General features: G+C 41.4%; 1 protein-coding gene across 4 annotated transcripts; it reads left to right on the top strand.

Moving 5' to 3' along the window:
* Positions 1 to 424: 424 nt before the first annotated feature.
* MYNN (myoneurin) lies at positions 425 to 19,174 on the top strand. Of its 4 annotated transcripts, none has more exons than XM_060242477.1 (8): positions 425 to 530; positions 2,345 to 2,510; positions 4,998 to 5,699; positions 14,188 to 14,347; positions 14,460 to 14,638; positions 15,909 to 15,992; positions 16,592 to 16,678; positions 18,618 to 19,174. In XM_060242477.1, exons 2-8 carry the CDS (start codon positions 2,375 to 2,377, stop codon positions 18,878 to 18,880), a joined length of 1,611 nt encoding a protein of 536 aa, XP_060098460.1. In that variant the 5' UTR covers positions 425 to 530; positions 2,345 to 2,374; the 3' UTR covers positions 18,881 to 19,174. The 4 variants fall into 4 exon arrangements, with proteins under 4 accessions (XP_060098460.1, XP_060098458.1, XP_060098459.1 ...); XM_060242475.1 differs by having other exon boundaries at positions 467 to 532; positions 2,345 to 2,640; positions 4,882 to 5,699; XM_060242476.1 differs by lacking the exon at positions 425 to 530 and adding an exon at positions 660 to 1,160 and having other exon boundaries at positions 2,345 to 2,640; positions 4,882 to 5,699.
* Positions 19,175 to 19,708: the final 534 nt, after the last annotated feature.

Raw genomic sequence — 19,708 nt, forward strand, 5'->3', positions numbered from 1 at the left:
CGCACCCCTCCTCGCCCCGTTCTATAGAGGATTGCTGTAGCTTAAGAGTGATAATTAAATGAAGTTTCCAAACGCTGGGGAAATTTTAAATGCGACATTTTATTGAAATTGCCTTTACTGTCACCCCTTCCACCCCCGTTTTGCCCAGCGTTTTTTGCAATACAACCCAGAAAAAACTTTCAAGACTCTACTGTCAGCCGCTCATAGATTGCAATGTATATCTGGCAGTGAATTGGTTAAATGCAGAGTGCGTCAAGCGCCCTCCGTTTCCCCATCACGTTACCACGCGCTGTGGCGCAAGGCATCATGGGAAACGTATTTCCCCTATCTCTCCCAGAGGACTTACTCGGTCCTGCCCCTCCCCTGAACGAATTCTTTCCACCACCCTTTCGTTGCCAGAGTGGATTGAGAACGGAAGTGAGACTTGAACCACTAACTCCACCCTCAGAGGACGCGTCATCGTAAAATGGCGGCTTGAGGTGTTCAAGGTTCCATGTCCCTCATTCATCTCCCCCCCCCGCCCCTTCCAGGTGTGTTTGCCCACTAATTCCTCTGGTTCGGATCGCGGACTGTGGTTGGACGGGACCACTTGTACTGTGGGGGGGGGGAGTGTTGATGGAGACCTCAAAGTAGACGGGATGGAAACTGTTACGAAAGAGGGAGGGATTGACGGGGCCAAGAGGGCGAGTGAAGCGGCTTATGCGTGTGGCAAGGCTGACCCGCTAGTTGGGAAGAGGGTAACGGGGGACGAAGACGAAGGTCGTCTCTCTTCCCCAGACGGATATTTGCATATAAGGTTCTCTCTAAATAGCATAAACGCTCCTTAGGAGCAGCCGAGACTCTTCGGAAACACGCGTGTCTGCGAGTTGCATGTGTGCATGCTGTTGCAAGATTTTTTGGGCGGCAAGTCCGTACCAGAAGGACTTCCTTCCAATTAAGACCAGTTTAAGGGATTGGGCTGGCAGCAAATAGTTCCAGTGTAATGAGGCTGGAGGGAGAGAAAAGTGTAGGGATGAGATCGGAGGAGATGCTAGCAATGCTGAAGCAAGTTTCCTCGGGTGTGTGTCAGCAAAAGGTCTTAAATCTGAAGGGACAGGATGGCTGAAGTGTGGGATAACAGCCTTTGTGTGCATCCCTGGCTGGGCTGAGAAAGCCAAAGGGTGGGTTGAGATTAACATTTGTCCCTAAACTAGTGAGTAGCATTTAAAGAATTGCTGGGAAATGTGGCTAAAGGGGTAGTGGTGTAATTGAAACTGCAGGGGAGGAGGATACAAACTTCCCAATCCCTTGAGCTAAACTTAAACCATAAACATTTTCCTTTAACCCCCACCCTCCCCTTTGACATCTACCTTCTTTACTCTAGGAGGTTGATTTCAAAGGCTGTCAAAATGGAGGCAATGAATTATGGCATGATAAAATGAGCCTTCATTTGCTCTTCTGTCATTGGTGTAACCGTTTATGTGTCTTTCAGTAGGGTTGTTGCTTCTGGTGCTTGGAGGATATAGCTAGGGCAGTGGCTTCTAAAATGCCCGTAATTAGTAATATTGTATTGCTGAAACCTTGGTAAAACCTTGTTTAGATTTGTGGAGAGTGGTGAATGCTGGTCTTCGTATTTTACAGAGGTTCCATATAGAAGGAAATAACATGTAGCTTGCATTCAGGACTATCAAGTGTGATTTGAGTGTAGTGAATCAATGCCTGCATAGATTTTTCAGTCAAGTTTACTCATGAAATTGCTCTTTGTAACAGTCTGCATTAAGGTGGTGTATTGTTTCTTATGTAGATGTTTCTGAGGATAAATATTTTGGGGGATTGATTTCTCTGGGTCTGATGCCCCAAAGCTATCTCTAGCTATAGACTTCATTCCCTGTCTCCTTTAATCTTGCTGAAAAGCAGTTTATACCAAAGTTAAACAGTCCAGTGGCAGTCCAGTGCTTATATTAATAGCCCAGAACTGAATCTACATTTTTTGAATATAAGCCCATTCTGTCTTATGGGCCCATAGAATAAAATGGACTCCATACCCAATTTGACCCCCCCCCCCCCCCAGTAATTCTCTCTGCCCCTCCTAGATCCGGCCCTGAAATAGCCATCTCTACAGCTGGTGGCACAAGTAAACAAGTTCTCCTTAAAAACCTGTTTCGCCTTCAAATCTTGTTTTGGCCAATAGGAGTCCCTACTTAGCAGTGTAGTAGTTAAACCTCTTTTTTGCTTTATGATTTCACTTTTATTCTACTTGTTTAGAACATAAGCCCTTTGGGTTCTGGACAGGGACTATGGTTACTTCAATATTCTGTACAGAGTCTGGTGCCCTGCCACTAACAATGTTCCTTTGCCTTCTCAGACCAAAGAAGTTGAGTCCTGATTCCCCAAAATGCAGTATTCACACCACTGTGAGCATCTCCTGGAAAGGCTGAACAAACAGCGAGAGGCAGGTTTCCTGTGCGACTGCACCATCGTTATTGGTGAATTTCAGTTCAAAGCTCATCGAAATGTGCTGGCTTCCTTCAGTGAGTACTTTGGGGCTTTTTACAAGGACACGTCAGACAGTAACGTAGTTTTGGATCAGAATCAAGTGAAAGCCGATGGATTTCAGAAACTTCTGGAGTTCATATATACAGGAAATTTAAACCTTGACAGGTAATATTAATGGGGTTGGGGATGTGTTTGTTTAGCACTCAGAATTAATACAGCACAAAGAATTTAAAAAGACGGGTCCTCTTTGAAAGCTTGCAGGCAAAGGCAAGACATATTGTCAAGGGAAGGGCTGTGGCTCAATAGTAGGGTGTCTGACTAGCATGCAGAAGATTGATTCTATCTTATTAGCCCATAGAATAAAATGGACTCCATACCCTGATTCAATCTCTGGCATCTCTAGCTAAAAGGATGTTAGTAGGTGACATGGAAGACCTCTGCCTGAGACCTGGAGAGCTGCTGAGAGTCCAGATAGACAGTACTGATATTGATGGATCAGTTGTCTGATTCAGTATAAGACAGATTCACATGTATTCATGAATGACACAGAAAGAGAAATTAGAAGATGATGATATTGGATTTATACCCCGCCCTTCACTCTGAATCCCAGAGTGCCTTACAATCTGCTTTACCTTCCTCCCCCACAACAGACACCCTGTGAGGTGGGTGGGGTGCCCTTTCAAGGACAGCTCTGCAAGAGCTATGGCTGACCCAAGGCCATTCTAGCAGCTGCATGCGGAGGAGTGGGGAATCAAACCCAGTTCTCCCAGATAAGAGTCCACACACTTAACCACTACACCAGACTGGCTCTCTAGAATACTTGAGATAATGTTGAATGGCACCTGACAGGTGGATACAGCCCAGGCTCTGTTTTCTAGGAGTGGTCAGTAAATGAATCCTCCATTGTGAGAGCCACCAAATCCCAGTGTCTGAGGGATAACAGTGTGCCTTCCAGAAATGTCTAGTTGGCTGTTGTAGGATACAGAAGGCTGGACTAGATGAATATTTTGTTTGATCCAACAGGACTGTTTTTAAGAGTAGCTGGCCATAGGCCAGGTATTTTAATATCACATAAACAGAAGACAAATTCTCTGCCACTGATTATTTAAGGAAGCACGCCAGACATCCTTTGCCTGAAGAATGATATAAACTTAGGGATTGGTTCTTCCTGCTTCTTCATTCTCTGGTGTTTGAGTTTAATTGGTGAAGGATATCTTTGATGGATGTTTCCTTGTAAGAAACAATGAATGGATTAGGGTAGGATAGGGGTTCCACATCCGTTTTTCTGTTAACCTAGAGAAGTTGCAGGTTTCTCATTATGCAACTGAACTCTAATCTTGGGGCCATCACTATGCTATTCAGCCACTCTTTTCCCGGGGAGATGCTGCCAGTGGTAGGGAAGGAGGCAAAACTGAAGATGCTGAAGAGAGGGAGGTGAAGGTAGGTGGATGGGAAGGAGAGAACAAGATGAGAAAGGGGGAGATGGAGGCTTTCATGGAAGGAAAAGACAAAATAACGGGAGGGGGAAAAGTCAGATGCCTTCCTCAAGTCCTTGTGTGTCCCTACATGTACAAGACAGATATGGAGTGTCAGTTGCACACGAGTGCCCCATGTGATCAGTCTCATCCTTATAGTCATATTCATGTGGTCCCCAGCTACGTAAAACTTCATCCCAGAAAAGTGGCATCCATATCTCAGTGCCTGAAAGATGTCGGTGAAATAGTGGCTGGTTCAGACATTGTGCAGAATTTAAAACCATGGTTTATTTTAACTGCGGTTAGTTTGTGAAACCAAATTACAGTTCACAAGCCCTCAAATGCTGATTTGCCTCAAGAAGTGTTGGGTTCATTTCTCTTTTCCCCTGTATGTCACATGGGAGGGCATCCACAGAGATAAGCCAGGATAACTGCATTGAGACATCACATGGAACTATAGTTAAGGCTGATTGTGGTTAATAAACATACCTTGCATCCTGGTTAGATGGATCCTACCTATCCATAATTAGTGGAGTGGCCTGCATTCAGATAATCTCATAAACCTCAGTTTAATTAAAGCTGGTTTCATGTCTGAACTGAGCCAGAGACTTCCCCAAGTTTTTTGAGCTTTGAGGCCAAGCAAAGATCTGAACCTTGGTTTGCCATTTCCCTTGCATTGTACATTGAAAAGAGCCAAAGATTTAATGTTACATCCAGCTTTTGTGTTACATCCAGCTTTTATTTAAGACTAGGCTGTTTCAAGTGGCAATTAAAGAAATCCTGGGGTGGTTTAAAAAAAAACCCAATCTTTTTAAATGAAAAAAAAATTAAGCATCTATTTGTATCCAGTTTGCATATTTCTACTGATTCTTCAGGCATTTTTGTCTTCTTCGCCTGGCACACGTTGCCATTTAACCTTTTTCCCTTGCAGCTGGAATGTTAAAGAAATTCACCAGGCTGCTGACTATCTCAGAGTGGAGGAGGTGGTCACTAAGTGTAAAATAAAGATGGAAGACTTCGCTTTCATTGCCAATCCCTCTTCTACAGAAACCTCTAGTATCACCGGGAACATTGCATTGAACCAGCAGACCTGCCTTCTCACCCTTCGCGACTACAATAACCAGGAGAAATCCGATGCCCCTTCGGCAGAGGCCGTTCAGCCCCCAGCTTCAAAAGCATCTCCGGAAAAGAAATCTGCTCAAGGCAAAAAGCGGAAGAAGGCCTTTGGCTCTCAGAAAAACCCGCTGGACAAGCCGGCTCAGTATCCAAGCGATGTAATCGAGAACTCCTCGGGGGAGATGTTCTTTGATGCAAATAAACTGGCCACCGAGATAACAGAGCAAGCCGCCCAGGGCGGGGAGAATTCTGAGCTGCAGCTGACGCCTGTGGTGGAGAGCGAAACTTTTACTGCCCAAGAGATCCTTGCCCAGGAGATCCTTCTCCAGACTATGCCCATGAAACCCAAGCAGGGAAAGGCGCAGCAGGGTTGTGCGTTGAAAGAGCACTGCTTGTCCAATATCTCCAATGACAAGAATTCTTACCAGTTGGAGAGCTTGGGGGAGGAACTGGATCCAAAATACCCCAAGGCAAAGCCGGTGTGCAACACCTGCGGGAAGGTGTTCTCCGAAGCCAGCAGCCTGAGACGGCACATGAGGATCCACAAAGGAGTCAAGCCGTACGTGTGCCAGCTCTGCGGGAAGGCCTTTACTCAGTGCAATCAGCTGAAAACGCATGTAAGAACTCACACAGGTAGGCTCTGTGGTTTGTGTTGGGAGGGTGGAGGTTGCCTCTTGTGAACTCGAGCTGGAAACTTTCCTTCACTCTGATCTTTTGGTCGTGAATAAACAATTTTATTAGTAACATATGGTAGTAGAACTATAACTACAACTTATAAAAAGCTTAATATATATTAAGAAAAAGACCATCATTCTACCCCACATCTTACTTTCTCCCACCCCTCCCCCAATTACTTGACCCCCGCCAGTGTTATTTTCTTTAAAAAAACAGATATTAAAGGTACCCTTAACTATCAAGAAAAAAAACGAAACAAAAAAGAAACATAGGGAAGAAGAACCCCCTTCAAGAGTTATATTGTTATCTTAAAAATCTTAATCCTCAAAAATTGTCCAATGTCCTTTTATTTTCCACTCTTTCTCTACATATCTTCTGAATTTCTTCCACTCTTGGTTAAAAAGTTCTAAATCACAGTCTCTTAATTTTCTTGTTAATTTGTCCATTTCACTCCATGACATAACTTTCATAATCCAGTCCCATTTTTCTGGTATTTTTTCTTGCTTCCACAACTGCGCATACAATGTCCTAGCAGCTGAGAGCAAGTACCATATTAATGTTCTATCTTCTTTTGGAAATTTTTCCATTTGTAATCCCAGCAGAAAAGTCTCTGCCTCTTTATTGAATTCATATCCCAGGATCTTAGATATCTCTTGTTGAATCATTTGCCAAAACATTTTAGCTCTTTCACAAGTCCACCACATATGGTAGAAAGAACCTTCATGCTTTTTACATTTCCAGCACCTATCTGGCATCTTATTGTTCATCTTTGCTAATTTTTTTGGAGTCATATACCATCTATACATCATCTTAAAACAGTTCTCTTTAATACTATGACATGTTGCGAGTTTCATGGAATTTTTCCACAGATATTCCCAAGATTCCATCTTTATTTCTTTATTTACATTAATTGCCCATTTTATCATTTGAGATTTCACTACTTCATCTTCTGTAGCCCATTGTAAAAGTAATTTGTACACTTTTGAAATTAATTTCTCATTATCTCCAAGCAGAACTCTTTCCATTTCTGTTTGTTCTTTCCTTATTCCTTCAGCTTTGATATCATTCTCCATCAAACTTTTTATTTGTTGCATTTGAAACCAATCATATTTATAGTTTAGTTCTTCTGCAGTTTTCAATTCTATTTTCCCGCTTTGTATTTTTAGTAACTGGTTGTATGATAGTTGTTTTTCCTTGACTGTTTTGGCCGTTAACTTTATCACTTCAGCCGGCACTATCCATAAAGGTCTCCTCTCATCACCATATTTCTTGTACTTTATCCACACATTTAATAAGCTACTCCTTATATAATGGTGAGAGAAAAGACCATCCATCTTCTTTTTTTCATAGTACAAATATGCATGCCAGCCGAATTTTTTTCCATGGCCTTCTAACATTAGAAGTTTTTTATTTAATAACGTTATCCATTCTTTTAACCATACTAAACAAATTGCTTCATGATACAGTTTCAAATCTGGTAATTGGAATCCACCTCTCTCTTTCGCATCTATCAGGACTTTCATTTTAATTCTAGGTTTCCTCCCGGCCCACACGAATTCCGAAATTTTTCTTCGCCATTTATCAAATTGCTTAGCATCTTTCACAATGGGGATGGTTTGAAACAGATACATAATCCTTGGTAAAATATTCATTTTTACTGCAGCTATTCTACCCAACAGTGACAAATTGAGCTTGTTCCACTTTAGCATATCTTCTTCTATTTTACGCCATAGCTTTTCATAATTGTTCTTAAACAAATCAATATTTTTCATTGTTATCTCTACCCCTAGGTATTTTACCTTAGAGGTAACTTCACAACCCGTTAGTCTTTGTAGTTCTTGTTGTCTATTTTTCTGCATATTCTTACATAAGATTTTTGATTTTTCTTTGTTTATATAAAGTCCCGCCAACTCCCCAAACTCTTGTATTCTCATTAACAACAAAGGTGTAACTTGTAAAGGATTTTCATTTATAAACATTATATCATCTGCAAATGCTCTGTATTTATAGGTAAATCCTTTTATTTGTAGTCCTTCTAAATCTTTTTCTTCTTGAATCTGCATTAGTAAAATTTCAAGAGTCATTATAAACAGCAATGGCGAAAGCGGGCAGCCTTGTCTGGTACCTTTACTAATTTTCATTTCATCTGTAAGATCTGCGTTGATGCACAGCCTTGCACTTTGTTCAGAATATATTGCCTTTATCATTCTTATAAAACTTTCTCCAAGCTCCATTTTTTCCATCACTGCAAACATAAAGTCCCAATTTAAATTGTCAAATGCTTTTTCTGCATCCGCAAAGAATAGCGCTACTTCCTTTTCTGGATGTCTTTCATAATATTCTACAATATTTACAACAGTTCTAATATTGTCTCTTATTTGTCTTTTGGGAAGAAAACCGGCTTGGTCCTCTTTTATAAAATTTATCAAATATTGCTTAAGACGTTCTGCCAGAATTCTTGTAAATATTTTATAATCATTGTTCAAAAGTGAAATTGGTCTGTAATTTTTCACATTTGTAACATCTCTTTCTTCTTTAGGTATCAAAGAAATAACAGCTTCTTTCCATGTATTTGGTACCTTCCCTTTGACTCTTATTGCATTCATCAGCTTCTGTAATTTTGGTATTAATTCATCTTTAAACATTTTAAAATACTTGGCTGTATAACCGTCTGGCCCGGGAGCTTTATCATTTTTCATCACGTTGATTGCTGCCTCAATTTCTATTTTTTCAATTGGGTCATTCAAAATTTTTCTCATATTCTCAGTTAATGGCTCAATTTTTATTTTCTGTAGATATTCATCTATCTTTTTTCTCTTTACTTCAGCACCTTTAAACAGCTTGGCATAATACTTAAAAAATTCTCTTTTTATTCCCTCTTGAGTAACTACGTCTCTTTCATCTATCACAATTCTATTAATTATTTTATTTTCCCTCTTTTTTTTCAGCTGCCACGCCAAGTATTTCCCCGTCTTATTTGCTCCTTCAAACGATTTTTGCTGGAGCCTTTTCAAATTCCATTCTACTTCTTTGTTTAATAAATGTCTTAGTTGAGTTTGCAATATTGAAATTTCCCTTAGAATTTTCTTTTTCCCTGGTCTTTTCCTCAGCTCTCTTTCTTTTTTCTTTATTTCATTTTGAATATCCAGTAGTTGTTTTTCTTTTTCCCTTTTATCTTTATTGTTCAAAGTAATCAGCAACCCTCTCATTACTGCTTTATAAGCATCCCAGACCGTCTGAAAATCGATATCTTCTTTATCATTCACTTGGAAAAATTCTTTAGTTTCTTTTCCTAGGAAAGTCACTGTTTCTTTGTTCTGTAGCAAGTCTTCATTCAATCTCCATCTTCTCGATCTTTTGGACAGTTTTGTAATCCACATTATTGGGTTATGGTCAGTGCCAATTTTAGGCAAAATCTCTATCTTTCTTGTTATGAGGCCTAAATCTCTGGTTCCCCATAGCATGTCAATTCTAGAAAATGTCTTATGTCTTGCAGAAAAAAAAGTATAGTCCCGCACTTCAGGGTTAAACTTTCTCCATATGTCCTCCAAGTTTTCCTGTTTTACTAATTCAAAAAAAGACTTTGGCAATTTTCCTTCTTTTCCACTATTTTTTTTCCCTCCGGATCTATCCAATGAGTTCTCAACTGTTCCATTAAAATCTCCCATTAAGAGTATTTGATCGTAGGTCAACTCATCTAGTTGTTGTGTAATGTCTTTAAAAAAAACATCTTTTGCACCATTAGGTGCATATAGTCCCAATAACAGCGTTTTTTTCCCATTTGATGTTATTTCCACTGCTACAAATCTTCCATCCTTATCTTTAAATACCAATTTTGGCTCCAGGTCTTGTTTAATATAAAAAACTACTCCCCTTTTTTTCTGGTCAGCTAACGAAAAAAATTCCCTTCCCAATTGTTTGTTCCATAAAAATTTATAATCCTTTTGTTTAATGTGGACTTCTTGCAAACAAATTATATTACAATTTTGCTTTTTAATCCAATGAAAAGTTGCCCTTCTTTTTTGTGGTGAATTTAGTCCATTAACATTCCAAGACAATAGTTTGTAATCCATCATGGTGCAAATTCTTTATTTTCTTCAAAAAATCTCCTCAGTTCTCGGGCATTTGTGATCGTGACTCTCTTCCCCTGGAGTTCAAAGCTCACACCCTCGGGGATTATCCATCTATACCTTGTGCCATTGTCTTTCAATTTTTCTGTCAACTTTTTATATGTTCTCCTGTCATTTATCACTTCTTTCGGTAGCTCCTTCATAATTCTCACTCTGCTACCTCTTACTATCAATGATTGTTCAAAGTTTCTCTTCATAATCCTTCCCACCATTTCCTTTGTCATGAATCTTACAACCACATCTCTTGGTAAGTTATTTTTTTTGGCATATAACGAGTTGACTCTATACATGTGATCATACATGCTTTTAGTCTTATCAGGGTCTTCTTCTAAGAATTCTGCGATTATGTTTGTTATATATCCTTTCAAATCATCATTCTCTGCCTCAGGTACTCCTCTCAAACGTAGCTGATTTTCCATTAATTTGCAGTCGTGAATCGTCACTTTTTCTTGTACTTTCAGCAAGGTGGTATCATGTGTTTTAACTTTCTCCTCCACCTCCTGTACTTTCTTGTCTATTTTCCCAATTTGGTTTTTGAGGTCATCCACTTCTTTTTTAATCACTGTAGTAAGTTCTTCCTTCAACTCTTCCATCATTTTCTTAACTCCTTTCATAATCCTGGCTTCCATAGCCTCCATTTGGTCTTGCATTTTTTCTAATGAAAGGGCTCTTGTTCGGAGCTGCCTGGGCTCTGACATTTAAGCAAAGAGCAAGGGGAATGCAATTAAAATACCAAAAATTTCCGTCGCACAATTTGCAAGTTTGACTACCAAGTTCAGAAGGTCTAAATTTTCTCTCTCAATTAAACTTTGTTCTGTTTTCTTCTGAGCTTCCCAGGCCCAGATATAAATTTTTGAAGAATTTTTCCCCTTTAAAAAAATGACGAAATTTTTGACCTCACCAATTTAAAATCTGACAGTCAGGTTCAATAGAGCAGGGCTTGCCCTTTCCAGCAAGCCCAATTTCGCTGGTTTCTGAGCCCCCAAAGCAAAGATATTTAACAAAAAAGTCTTTAAAAAATCCAAAATGGCGGCCGCGATTTTTTCTCCTTTTAAAGATTTTTTTTCCCCTTTTAAAATCACCCCAGGAGCCCACCAATAATGTAGTCAATAGTTCTTATCTTCTTACCCTTTTCCCTGTCGTTTCTGTCACTTTTTAAAGTCCCAAATCTTTTTAAAACGATGTTTTAAATTGGACCTCCCAGCAATGGCTGCCGATGTTTCTCTATGATGTAGAGTAGGCTTTTTTCTTTACTGCTTCCTGTCTCTGTCACCTTCAACCTTATAGATTGCTTGACGCACTTCCTGTCTTGCTCAGTAGAGTTAGAGGACTGTTCCAGTATATTCCTGCGCAGTATGGTTGTTTACATTCCACAAATCGTAAGTAGACACAACAATGATTTCTCTTCAATTTTTAGCAGTTTTTAACACTGTCTTTTATGTCAAAATAGTCCAAACTTCACCCTTCCCTTCTTCTACTTGCAAGTTTTATATTTTCCCCTTATTTCCACCTTTAAAACGTCTCTTTAGTCTGTAAATAGCTCCGGAGCGAAAGAAGAGTTTCTGTACCTTTTTTCCTCTGTTTATCCAAGTTCCACTGGTCTTCCAAGACTTTAGTTGTTTAAAAATGTCCCAGAAGGTTAGGATCGTGACGAGCTTATGCCAAATCAATGGCTCTGAGAGATCTTGCAGACGATAATTTTGCAAACTTCTGAGACTCCTCAAAGCCTCAAAGGACCCTTCTCCAAAGCTCCTTTTCAGCCAAGGTAAATCTCTTCTAAAGTTTTTAGTGCAAGTCTTGGACCTTTCTCTCACTGAGAAAGGTAGGCAGTGGGCTTTGGTTTGCCCTCCACTACCCCGAACAAGACCTTCAGCTTGCTCCCGTTACGAGAGACAACTCAGCTCGCCATTTTCCTCCCCGGAAGTTGTCCTTCACTCTGATCTTTTGGGTCCCGTAATGTTGTGGTTTGGTACTTGCTGCTAACTGGTTGCGGCAGCATTGTAAGTGGTCCCTGGAAATATCCCACCATTACATTGACGAAAGTAACCCCACCTGCCTTGTCAAGTTACAGTGATCCCTTGGGTAATAGATGCCTTTAACAGTGGCTGGAAAACATGTTGCACTCCTATATATAAATTAACTCCTATAGTCAGGGCTTTTTTTGTAGCAGGAACTCCTTTGCATATTAGGCCACACAACCCTGATGTAACCAATCTTCTTGGAGCTTACAGTAGGCCCTGTACTAAGAGCCCTGTAAGCTTTTGGAGGATTGGCTACATCAGGGGTGTGTGGCCTAATATGCAAAGGAGTTCCTGCTACATAAAAAGCTCTGCTTATAGTTACAGAATCCTAGGAGGCCGAATTATGATTCCCATCCTGCCGGTTCAGATCTTGCTTCTGTCAAAAGCTCTCTGGGTTTGTTAGCATGCAGGAATGGACATAACTAATGGAAATAGTGTGAATGAGACAATTCTGCCTGTGGAACTTAGTTTTTGTTTTTAGAGGTAATAGATAAATCAGGGGTCTCCAACCTTTTGGGCCTGCTGGTACATTTGGAATTCTAATGTAGTGTGGTGGGCGCAGCAACAAAATGGCTGCCACAGAATGGTTGCTGCAGGAGGCAGTTCCAGCCACAACATGATCACCACAGCTTAATTTCAATAGCAGTGCAGATCCTTGTGCTGTGGTGGTAGCTGCTGACAAAGCAACTTTTTTTAAAAAAAAAGTCTGCACAGCCAATTAAATCTCCAGCAGTCAGTTGGAAACCTTGCTGGACAAAAGCCCTACCTGGATCTGTCCACTTCCTAAAAATACTTGGCAGGGGCCAGAAAAGGTGTAGCAGGCTCCACGTGGGGGACCCCTGAGTTAAATAATATCACTTTTTTGTTTTTTGTTGTCTCAGATAGTGAGGGTGTATGGACTGTTAGAAGTAGACAATTATGGGAACAGAGAGAATAAAAATGTCAAATTAAACTGACTAGTCTGAGCTCTGCTAAAAGAAAGGCTGCTGCAAGTGGAATTCCATTTTATAAACCTGTCAACACTGCAAACCTCCAGTGACAGAGATATTGCCCCCTCCATTGCTCAAATATCCTTGCTCCCACGGGAGACTTTCCCCTATAATCAACCAGAATCTTCTTCCTCAGACTTACCGAGTGTTTTTTGTTGTCTTCTGCCCTTAGTAGACTTGATGAACTGTTGTTTACCATCTGTGTTTGTAATTTAATATTTGAAAATGGAACCATATTTCTTTCTCCTCGCTTCACCTTTTTTCATCCTTTTAATAAGTTTTGGGAGCCATTCCTTGTGTGATCTCCCTTCAGCATCTCACGCCTTGCTCCAGTGCTCTCAGAACTTGCCATTTGGTCAACAGCCATCTTGTGTTGTGGCATCTGGAATTAATTCAGGATGAGGTCTTTCTAGTACATTCCTCATATGTAGAAGACTAGTAGTTTGGTGCAGGGTTGTTTTTTTTTCATGAGAACATTCTGTCAAGTGATCACTATTACTCCCCTTGCTGGTCACAGTTAAGTATTTTGTTCTAATGCTCCACCCCAGTAAACTAAAATCTTTGTGCATGTCCAAAAAAATCCCAATAAAGTCCCTGTTTATCTCTTTAGAAAAGGGTGGTTAATTTGCATTGCAGTGTTCATGACCCATATCTGAGTTCTTGCAATCTACCTCACCAAAATCCTAGTTGAACACCTTTAGGATCCTTGTGTAAATTCAAAATGGATAGTAATGACTTGGATTTAGACAGAGTGCATTGGATCCAGCAGCTTTTCCACTGGTAGAGGGCCTCTTGATCGCTAACAATGCTGCGCTGTAGATTGTGGGACCCGTGGTTGTTTTTTTTTTAAAAAGCCAGGTGTGGTAGCTGCACTTGTGATGGATATCGGGTGAGACTAAGCAGAAAAGCTGGTTGCTGGTAATATTTATCTTGCTGTCCAGGTCGCCTTTGACATTTCCGCTGTATTTTTGCTGAGCAGCCAGGTTAAAACAGATAAAAGGAAGTACTTCTTCACCCAAAGGGTGATTAACATGTGGAATTCACTGGCACAGGAGGTGGTGGCGGCCACAAGCATAGCCACCTTCAAGAGGGGTTTAGATAAAAATATGGAGCAGAGGTCCATCAGTGGCTATTAGCCACAGTGTGTGTGTATGTATAAAATTTTTTGCCACTGTGTGACACAGAGTGTTGGACTGGATGGGCCATTGGCTTGATCCAACATGGCTTCTCTTATGTTCTTAACATCCTGTGTTTCGGTGTCCTTCACATGACCTGGCTAAAATAAGCAGCCTTATTCTTTCCATAGGTGAAAAGCCATATAAATGTGAACTCTGTGACAAAGGCTTCGCTCAGAAATGCCAACTAGTTTTCCACAGCCGGATGCATCACGGAGAGGAGAAACCATACAAGTGCGATGCCTGCAACCTACAGTTTGCCACTTCAAGCAACCTGAAGATCCATGCGAGGTGAGTAAAAGGGCACTTCCTGAAAACTGGCTCGTCCTGTTGGGTTAAAGACATTGTTGTGCAGGAAAATGCCTGGCACATTGGCAGAATCTAACCTGCTTCTTCCACTTAGAAAGCACAGTGGGGAGAAGCCATATGTCTGCGATAGATGCGGTCAGCGGTTTGCCCAGGCAAGCACCCTGACCTATCACGTGCGGCGACACACAGGAGAGAAGCCTTATGTTTGTGACACCTGCGGGAAAGCCTTTGCCGTCTCCAGTTCACTCATCACGCATTCAAGAAAGCATACAGGTGATTTTTGAACAGTTGAGCTGGGAGAGAGATATTGGATGGGTCCTCTGGGCAGACTGGGGCATCCAAGGAGCTGGAAGATCATGGGGAGTTTCCAAAGTGGGGCTGGGAGCTGCATGGTCTTTATAGCCATTATCATCTGGGTCACAAAGCTAAGGAAGGTTGCACTTTGTTAAACCGCCTAGAAATAGATAAGAGTGGAACTAGTTCTTCACTCAGATACCAATTAACTTGTGTGATCCACTGCCACTGTGATCAACATAAGATCAACATAAGATAACATAAGATCAACATAAGATAACATAAGATCAACAGGCCACATGGCCATTATCATTTATTATTGACTGTAGTCTGTTGTATAGGATGCCTGTTTTATAGTATGATATGATTTTTATTGATATGTAACTATTTTATTGTATCTACTGTGCTGAGAGCTTTTTTCGCAACATATCCTTTGCATATTAGGATATCCCCCCCATGTAGATAGTCCTCCTGGAGCTTACAGTAGGCCCTGTACTAAGAGCTTTGTAAGCTCTTAGAGGATTGGCTACATCAGGGGTGTGTGGCCTAATACGCAAAGGAGTTCCTGCTACAAAAAAGCCCTGATTGTACTGATTTCAATATTGTTGGAAACCGCTCTGAGCTGTTTTCAGAGGAGCAGGATATAAATGTTCAGAAATAAATAAATAAGTGGTTTAGCTGGTTTTAAAGAGAAACTACACAGACCCATGGAGGAGCGGCTATGAGCCATGAAGACTAGAAGAAAACGCTCTGTTTAAAGGCATTAATGCTCAGTATACTAACACAGAGGGCAACAGCACGGCCTTTTAGTGACATCTGGTTGGCCATTGTTTGCCATAGGACCAATGGATCATTGGTCTGATCCAGCAAAGTTGTTCTTATGGACTTAAGATATACAGAATAGGGCAGGGGTAAAATGCATGTTTTGTATGTATGAGAGCCTTGGAATTTCCATTGGAAGGATTTTGGAGAGTTGCTGCTTGTTTGAGTAGATTCCACTGGGCTAGATAGATCATAAGCCTGGTGGTGAACACGAGGCCGCTCTGTACAACCAAAAAGGAAGTGGGCAGCCTGCTTCACAGTGTGTGGGGGGGGAGGAGAGTAAGGGAGATGTATACGGTCTCTTCCGAAGACTTTTAGTAGGGAAACTGAAGTGTGTCTATGTGTGAGATTTGGAGAGTTCTTCACATGCATTTGTCCTATAGCCGTGCAGAGAATTAATCAACTCCTTTTCTTTCTCTCTCTCTAGGGGAGAAACCATACATATGTGGCATTTGTGGGAAAAGTTTCATTTCTTCAGGGGAACTCAGCAAACACTTTCGATCCCATACGGGTCAGTTTTCACACTCTGCCGTGGCATCCACCTGAATAATCTTGGGCTAATCTCACAGTCTCAGCCTAGTCTACCTGACAGGGCTGTTGTGAGGCAAAAATGGTAGAGAAGAGACTGGTGTAAGCCACTTTGAGTCTCCATGGGGAGAAGGGTCGAGAGAAATGAATTCAAATACTCCCAGTTTTCTTTGCTTTTCTTTTGCTAGTGTGCTGTAGAGCGATGGATGGGAGAAACCTGAGTTTAAATCTCCACTCAGTCATGAAGCTCACTGTTTGGCGGGGGGGGGGGGGGGGAGATGAGGGGGCTTCAGGCCAGTCACTCTCTGTTAGTCTAACCTATCTCACAGGGATCTTGTGAGGGTAAAATGGAGGAGGGGAGAATGATGTATGTAGCCCTGAATTGTCTGATGGAAGGGCAGGGGGTTTTGTTGTTTTTTTAAACCCATTCCTAGCTGGCAACTGATTGGTTCTTAATTTAGTTTATGGAACACTTCATGTTAAATTAGCATGGCATTTTGGGATAAGAGAACTGTAAGGAATTCTTCCGATCAGGTAATTAAGTTGCATCCACAAAGCCTAATTAGGTATTTCTTTTCATAGGTGAAAGACCATTTATCTGTGAGCTGTGTGGAAATTCCTACACAGATATAAAGAACCTAAAGAAGCACAAATCAAAGGTTCATGCAGGTAAGTGCTGATTTCTTAAAAATAAAATCTAGAATTTGTAGAAACCTGGACCAAGAGGCCATCTGCTTGACCTCCTTTCCAAAGTCCAAGTGTGTTGTTCACGAGCCCTGTGTAGAACAACTTGAGCAAGCCATATTACAGCACAGCTGCTTTTCCGTTTGGTGGAAAGGTTCGAAGCAGTCTTGCAAAAGAACTATCCAGGTGGTTTTGCTAGCTGAGAGCCTGGCAGAGGGAAAGCCTTAAAGATGTTCATGAGGCAGAGGTGCTTGGACATCTTGCAGAGTGTGCTGTGTGGACTCAGCAAAAGTGAATTGCATTGGTGGTTCACACTCCCGGACCTGGCTGCTGCAGATCCAGTTCCTCTGTCACAGCCTAAATACTGTAAATGAAATTATTTATTTAAAACTTCTGTGAATAAAATTATCATTGCTGTCATTAGTGCTAAATCACACAAGGGGACCATGTAGAAACACAAAAACAAAAACGGTCCGAAAACTGCAACAATTTCTATGAAATATAATGACCATCGAAAGGCTTACAAAATGTATTCAAATGTGAAATCCATATAAGCTGACTCAATTGAGGATACCCGCTCCAGTTCTGACTGTTTACGTGGATCCAAATAGCATCCAAGGTTATTGATTCTATTTGGATCCATGTGAACAGTCAGAACTGGAATGAGTATCCGCTATTGAGTATATAAGTGTTTACATGGATCACTCTTTGTTATTAGTGCTTGCTCTCGAGTCAGCTTGTTTGTCTATGGATTTCACATTTGAATACATTTTGTAAGCCATTTAATTTAATTTAGTTTTTTTTAATTTATACCCCGCCCTATCCTGTAAGCGGGCTCTGGGCGGCTTACAACATTAAAAACCTTACAAAACATCAAACAAACTACATCCAACTAAATAATCTCATAATTACAGAATTAACAGAAACCATGATCCACATCATAGAATAGAATCATAGAGTTGGAAGGGACCTCTAGGGTCATCTATTCCAACCCCCTGCTCAATGCAGGAAACTCACAAACACTTCCCCCTAAATTCACAGGATCCTCATTGCTGTCAGATGGCCATCTAGCCTCTGTTTAAAAACCTCCAAGGAAGGAGAACCCAGCACCTCCCGAGGAAGCCTGTTCCACTGAGGAACCGCTCTAACGGTCTAGAAGTTCTTCCTAATGTTGAGCCGGAAACTCCTTTGATTTAATTTCAACCCATTGGTTCTGGTCCTACCTTCCGGGGCCACAGAAAACAATTCCACACCATCCTCTATATGACAGCCCTTCAAGTACTTGAAGATGGTGATCATATCACCTCTCAGCTGCCTCCTCTCCAGGCTAAACATCCCCAGCTCCTTCAACCTTTCCTTGGTATCCAGACCCCTCACCATTTTGGTTGGCCTCCTCTGGACCCGTTCCAGCTTGTCTATATCCTTCTTAAAATGTGGTGCCCAAAACTGAACACAAGACTCCAGGTGAGGTCTTACCAGAGCAGAGTAAAGCGATACCATCACATCATGTGATCTGGACATTACACTTCTGTTGATACAGCCCAAAATTGCATTTGCCTTTTTAGCCACCGCATCACACTGTTGACTCATGTTCAGCGTATGATCCACTAAGACCCTTAGATCCTTTTCGCACATACTACTGCAAAGACAAGTCTCCCCCATCCTATAACCATGCATTGGATTTTTCCTACCTAAATGCAGAACTTTACATTTATCCCTGTTAAAATTCATTTTATTGATTTTAGCCCAGTTTCAAGTTTTAGCCTGTCAAGGTCATTCTGCATCCTGTTTCTGTCTTCTTCTATGTTTGCAACCCCTCCCAATTTAGTATCATCTGCAAATTGGCAACAAGTCATAATGGTCATTAGTGCCAGGCAGAACTTTGCTTTCAAGGACAGAAACGTTTCAGGCTTTGTCTTCACAGGTTCCGAGAACCCCCTGGATCCCATCACGGTCGACCATTCCTTCAGTGATCAGGACGCCATCACCTGTGAGAAGAGCCCTTTGCTGGAGTCCGCAGACGTGAAGCCTTCTGACATAGCACTGCCTCTTCCCATCGGGTCAGAGGACCACCAGGTGCTGTTGCCCATAGTCGAGAGCCAGTCTCCCCCCTCGGACACGCTACTGCGGTCTACCATCACTGGCTATTCAGAACCTCAGTTTGTTTTCCTCCAGCAGCTGTACTGACACCAGGTGTCCCCAGGAAACGTTGGGAGCAAGGAGATCGTGGGTAAAGTGAACGTAATCATGCAAGCTGTTTCGAAGCAGGACCTTGGCAGTGCACCTACAGGGTGCAGCTGTTTCTTTGTTACTTTTTATTTGGAAGCACAGTTTATAACTTTTTATTTAAAAAAAAAATCATGCGTTTTTGCATTTTCTAGGATATGGAATACTTCTTTTTCCCCACACTAGTCCTTTGCCTTAAGAATTCTCAGTTCAATAAATGTCCCTGAATAGAGTTCCTTCATTGTTTGCATAGCAGCCAAGATTTGTTGTGCTTATTTTGCGTAGCTCCTTCCTGGTTTTGCCAATTGATGAAGAAGGGAAATGGAGCACCAACAGGCTTTCCCCTGCCTCCTGAGTTACCCAAACTTTTCCAAATACATTTTCACAGCCCTAAGGACTTTAAAAAAAAATCTTGATTTTTTTTTTTAACCAATGGCTGAGATTCTCAGGAAACTGAATTTTGTGTGTGTGTTTTAAGCACTCCTGTAGCAAGCACACAGCCTTCCGGCACTACAGTTGCATACAAGACTCAGCTCTGCACTGGTGCCAGATGCAATTGGGCTAGCAATCTGGAGTCTGGTTTAGGACTGTATGGAGATACGTTGTATTTTGAAGCAACTGTTGGCCTGTAGCTCAGAGTCAGAGGACATGTAAACTGTGGTGGCATCTATCACAACCATTGGCATTCCAAATGCTGTTTGTCCTCTCTGGCTGCACAGCATGTCCTCAGGAGATGCTCCATGAAAGCAGGGAGAACACAGACAAAGGCCTACAAAATACTGGCAAGCA

This window comes from Heteronotia binoei, chromosome 6, assembly GCF_032191835.1.
Source record: "Heteronotia binoei isolate CCM8104 ecotype False Entrance Well chromosome 6, APGP_CSIRO_Hbin_v1, whole genome shotgun sequence".
Lineage (NCBI taxonomy): Eukaryota > Metazoa > Chordata > Lepidosauria > Squamata > Gekkonidae > Heteronotia > Heteronotia binoei.

Excerpts from the sequence above, each read along its gene's own strand:
- MYNN (XM_060242475.1), top strand. The coding sequence starts at position 2,375 with ATGCAGTATTCACACCACTGTGAGCATCTCCTGGAAAGGCTGAACAAA. Across the intron at positions 2,641-4,881 it reads GGAAATTTAAACCTTGACAG|CTGGAATGTTAAAGAAATTC; the intron begins GTAATATTAATG and ends TTTCCCTTGCAG. Across the intron at positions 5,700-14,187 it reads GCATGTAAGAACTCACACAG|GTGAAAAGCCATATAAATGT; the intron begins GTAGGCTCTGTG and ends TTCTTTCCATAG.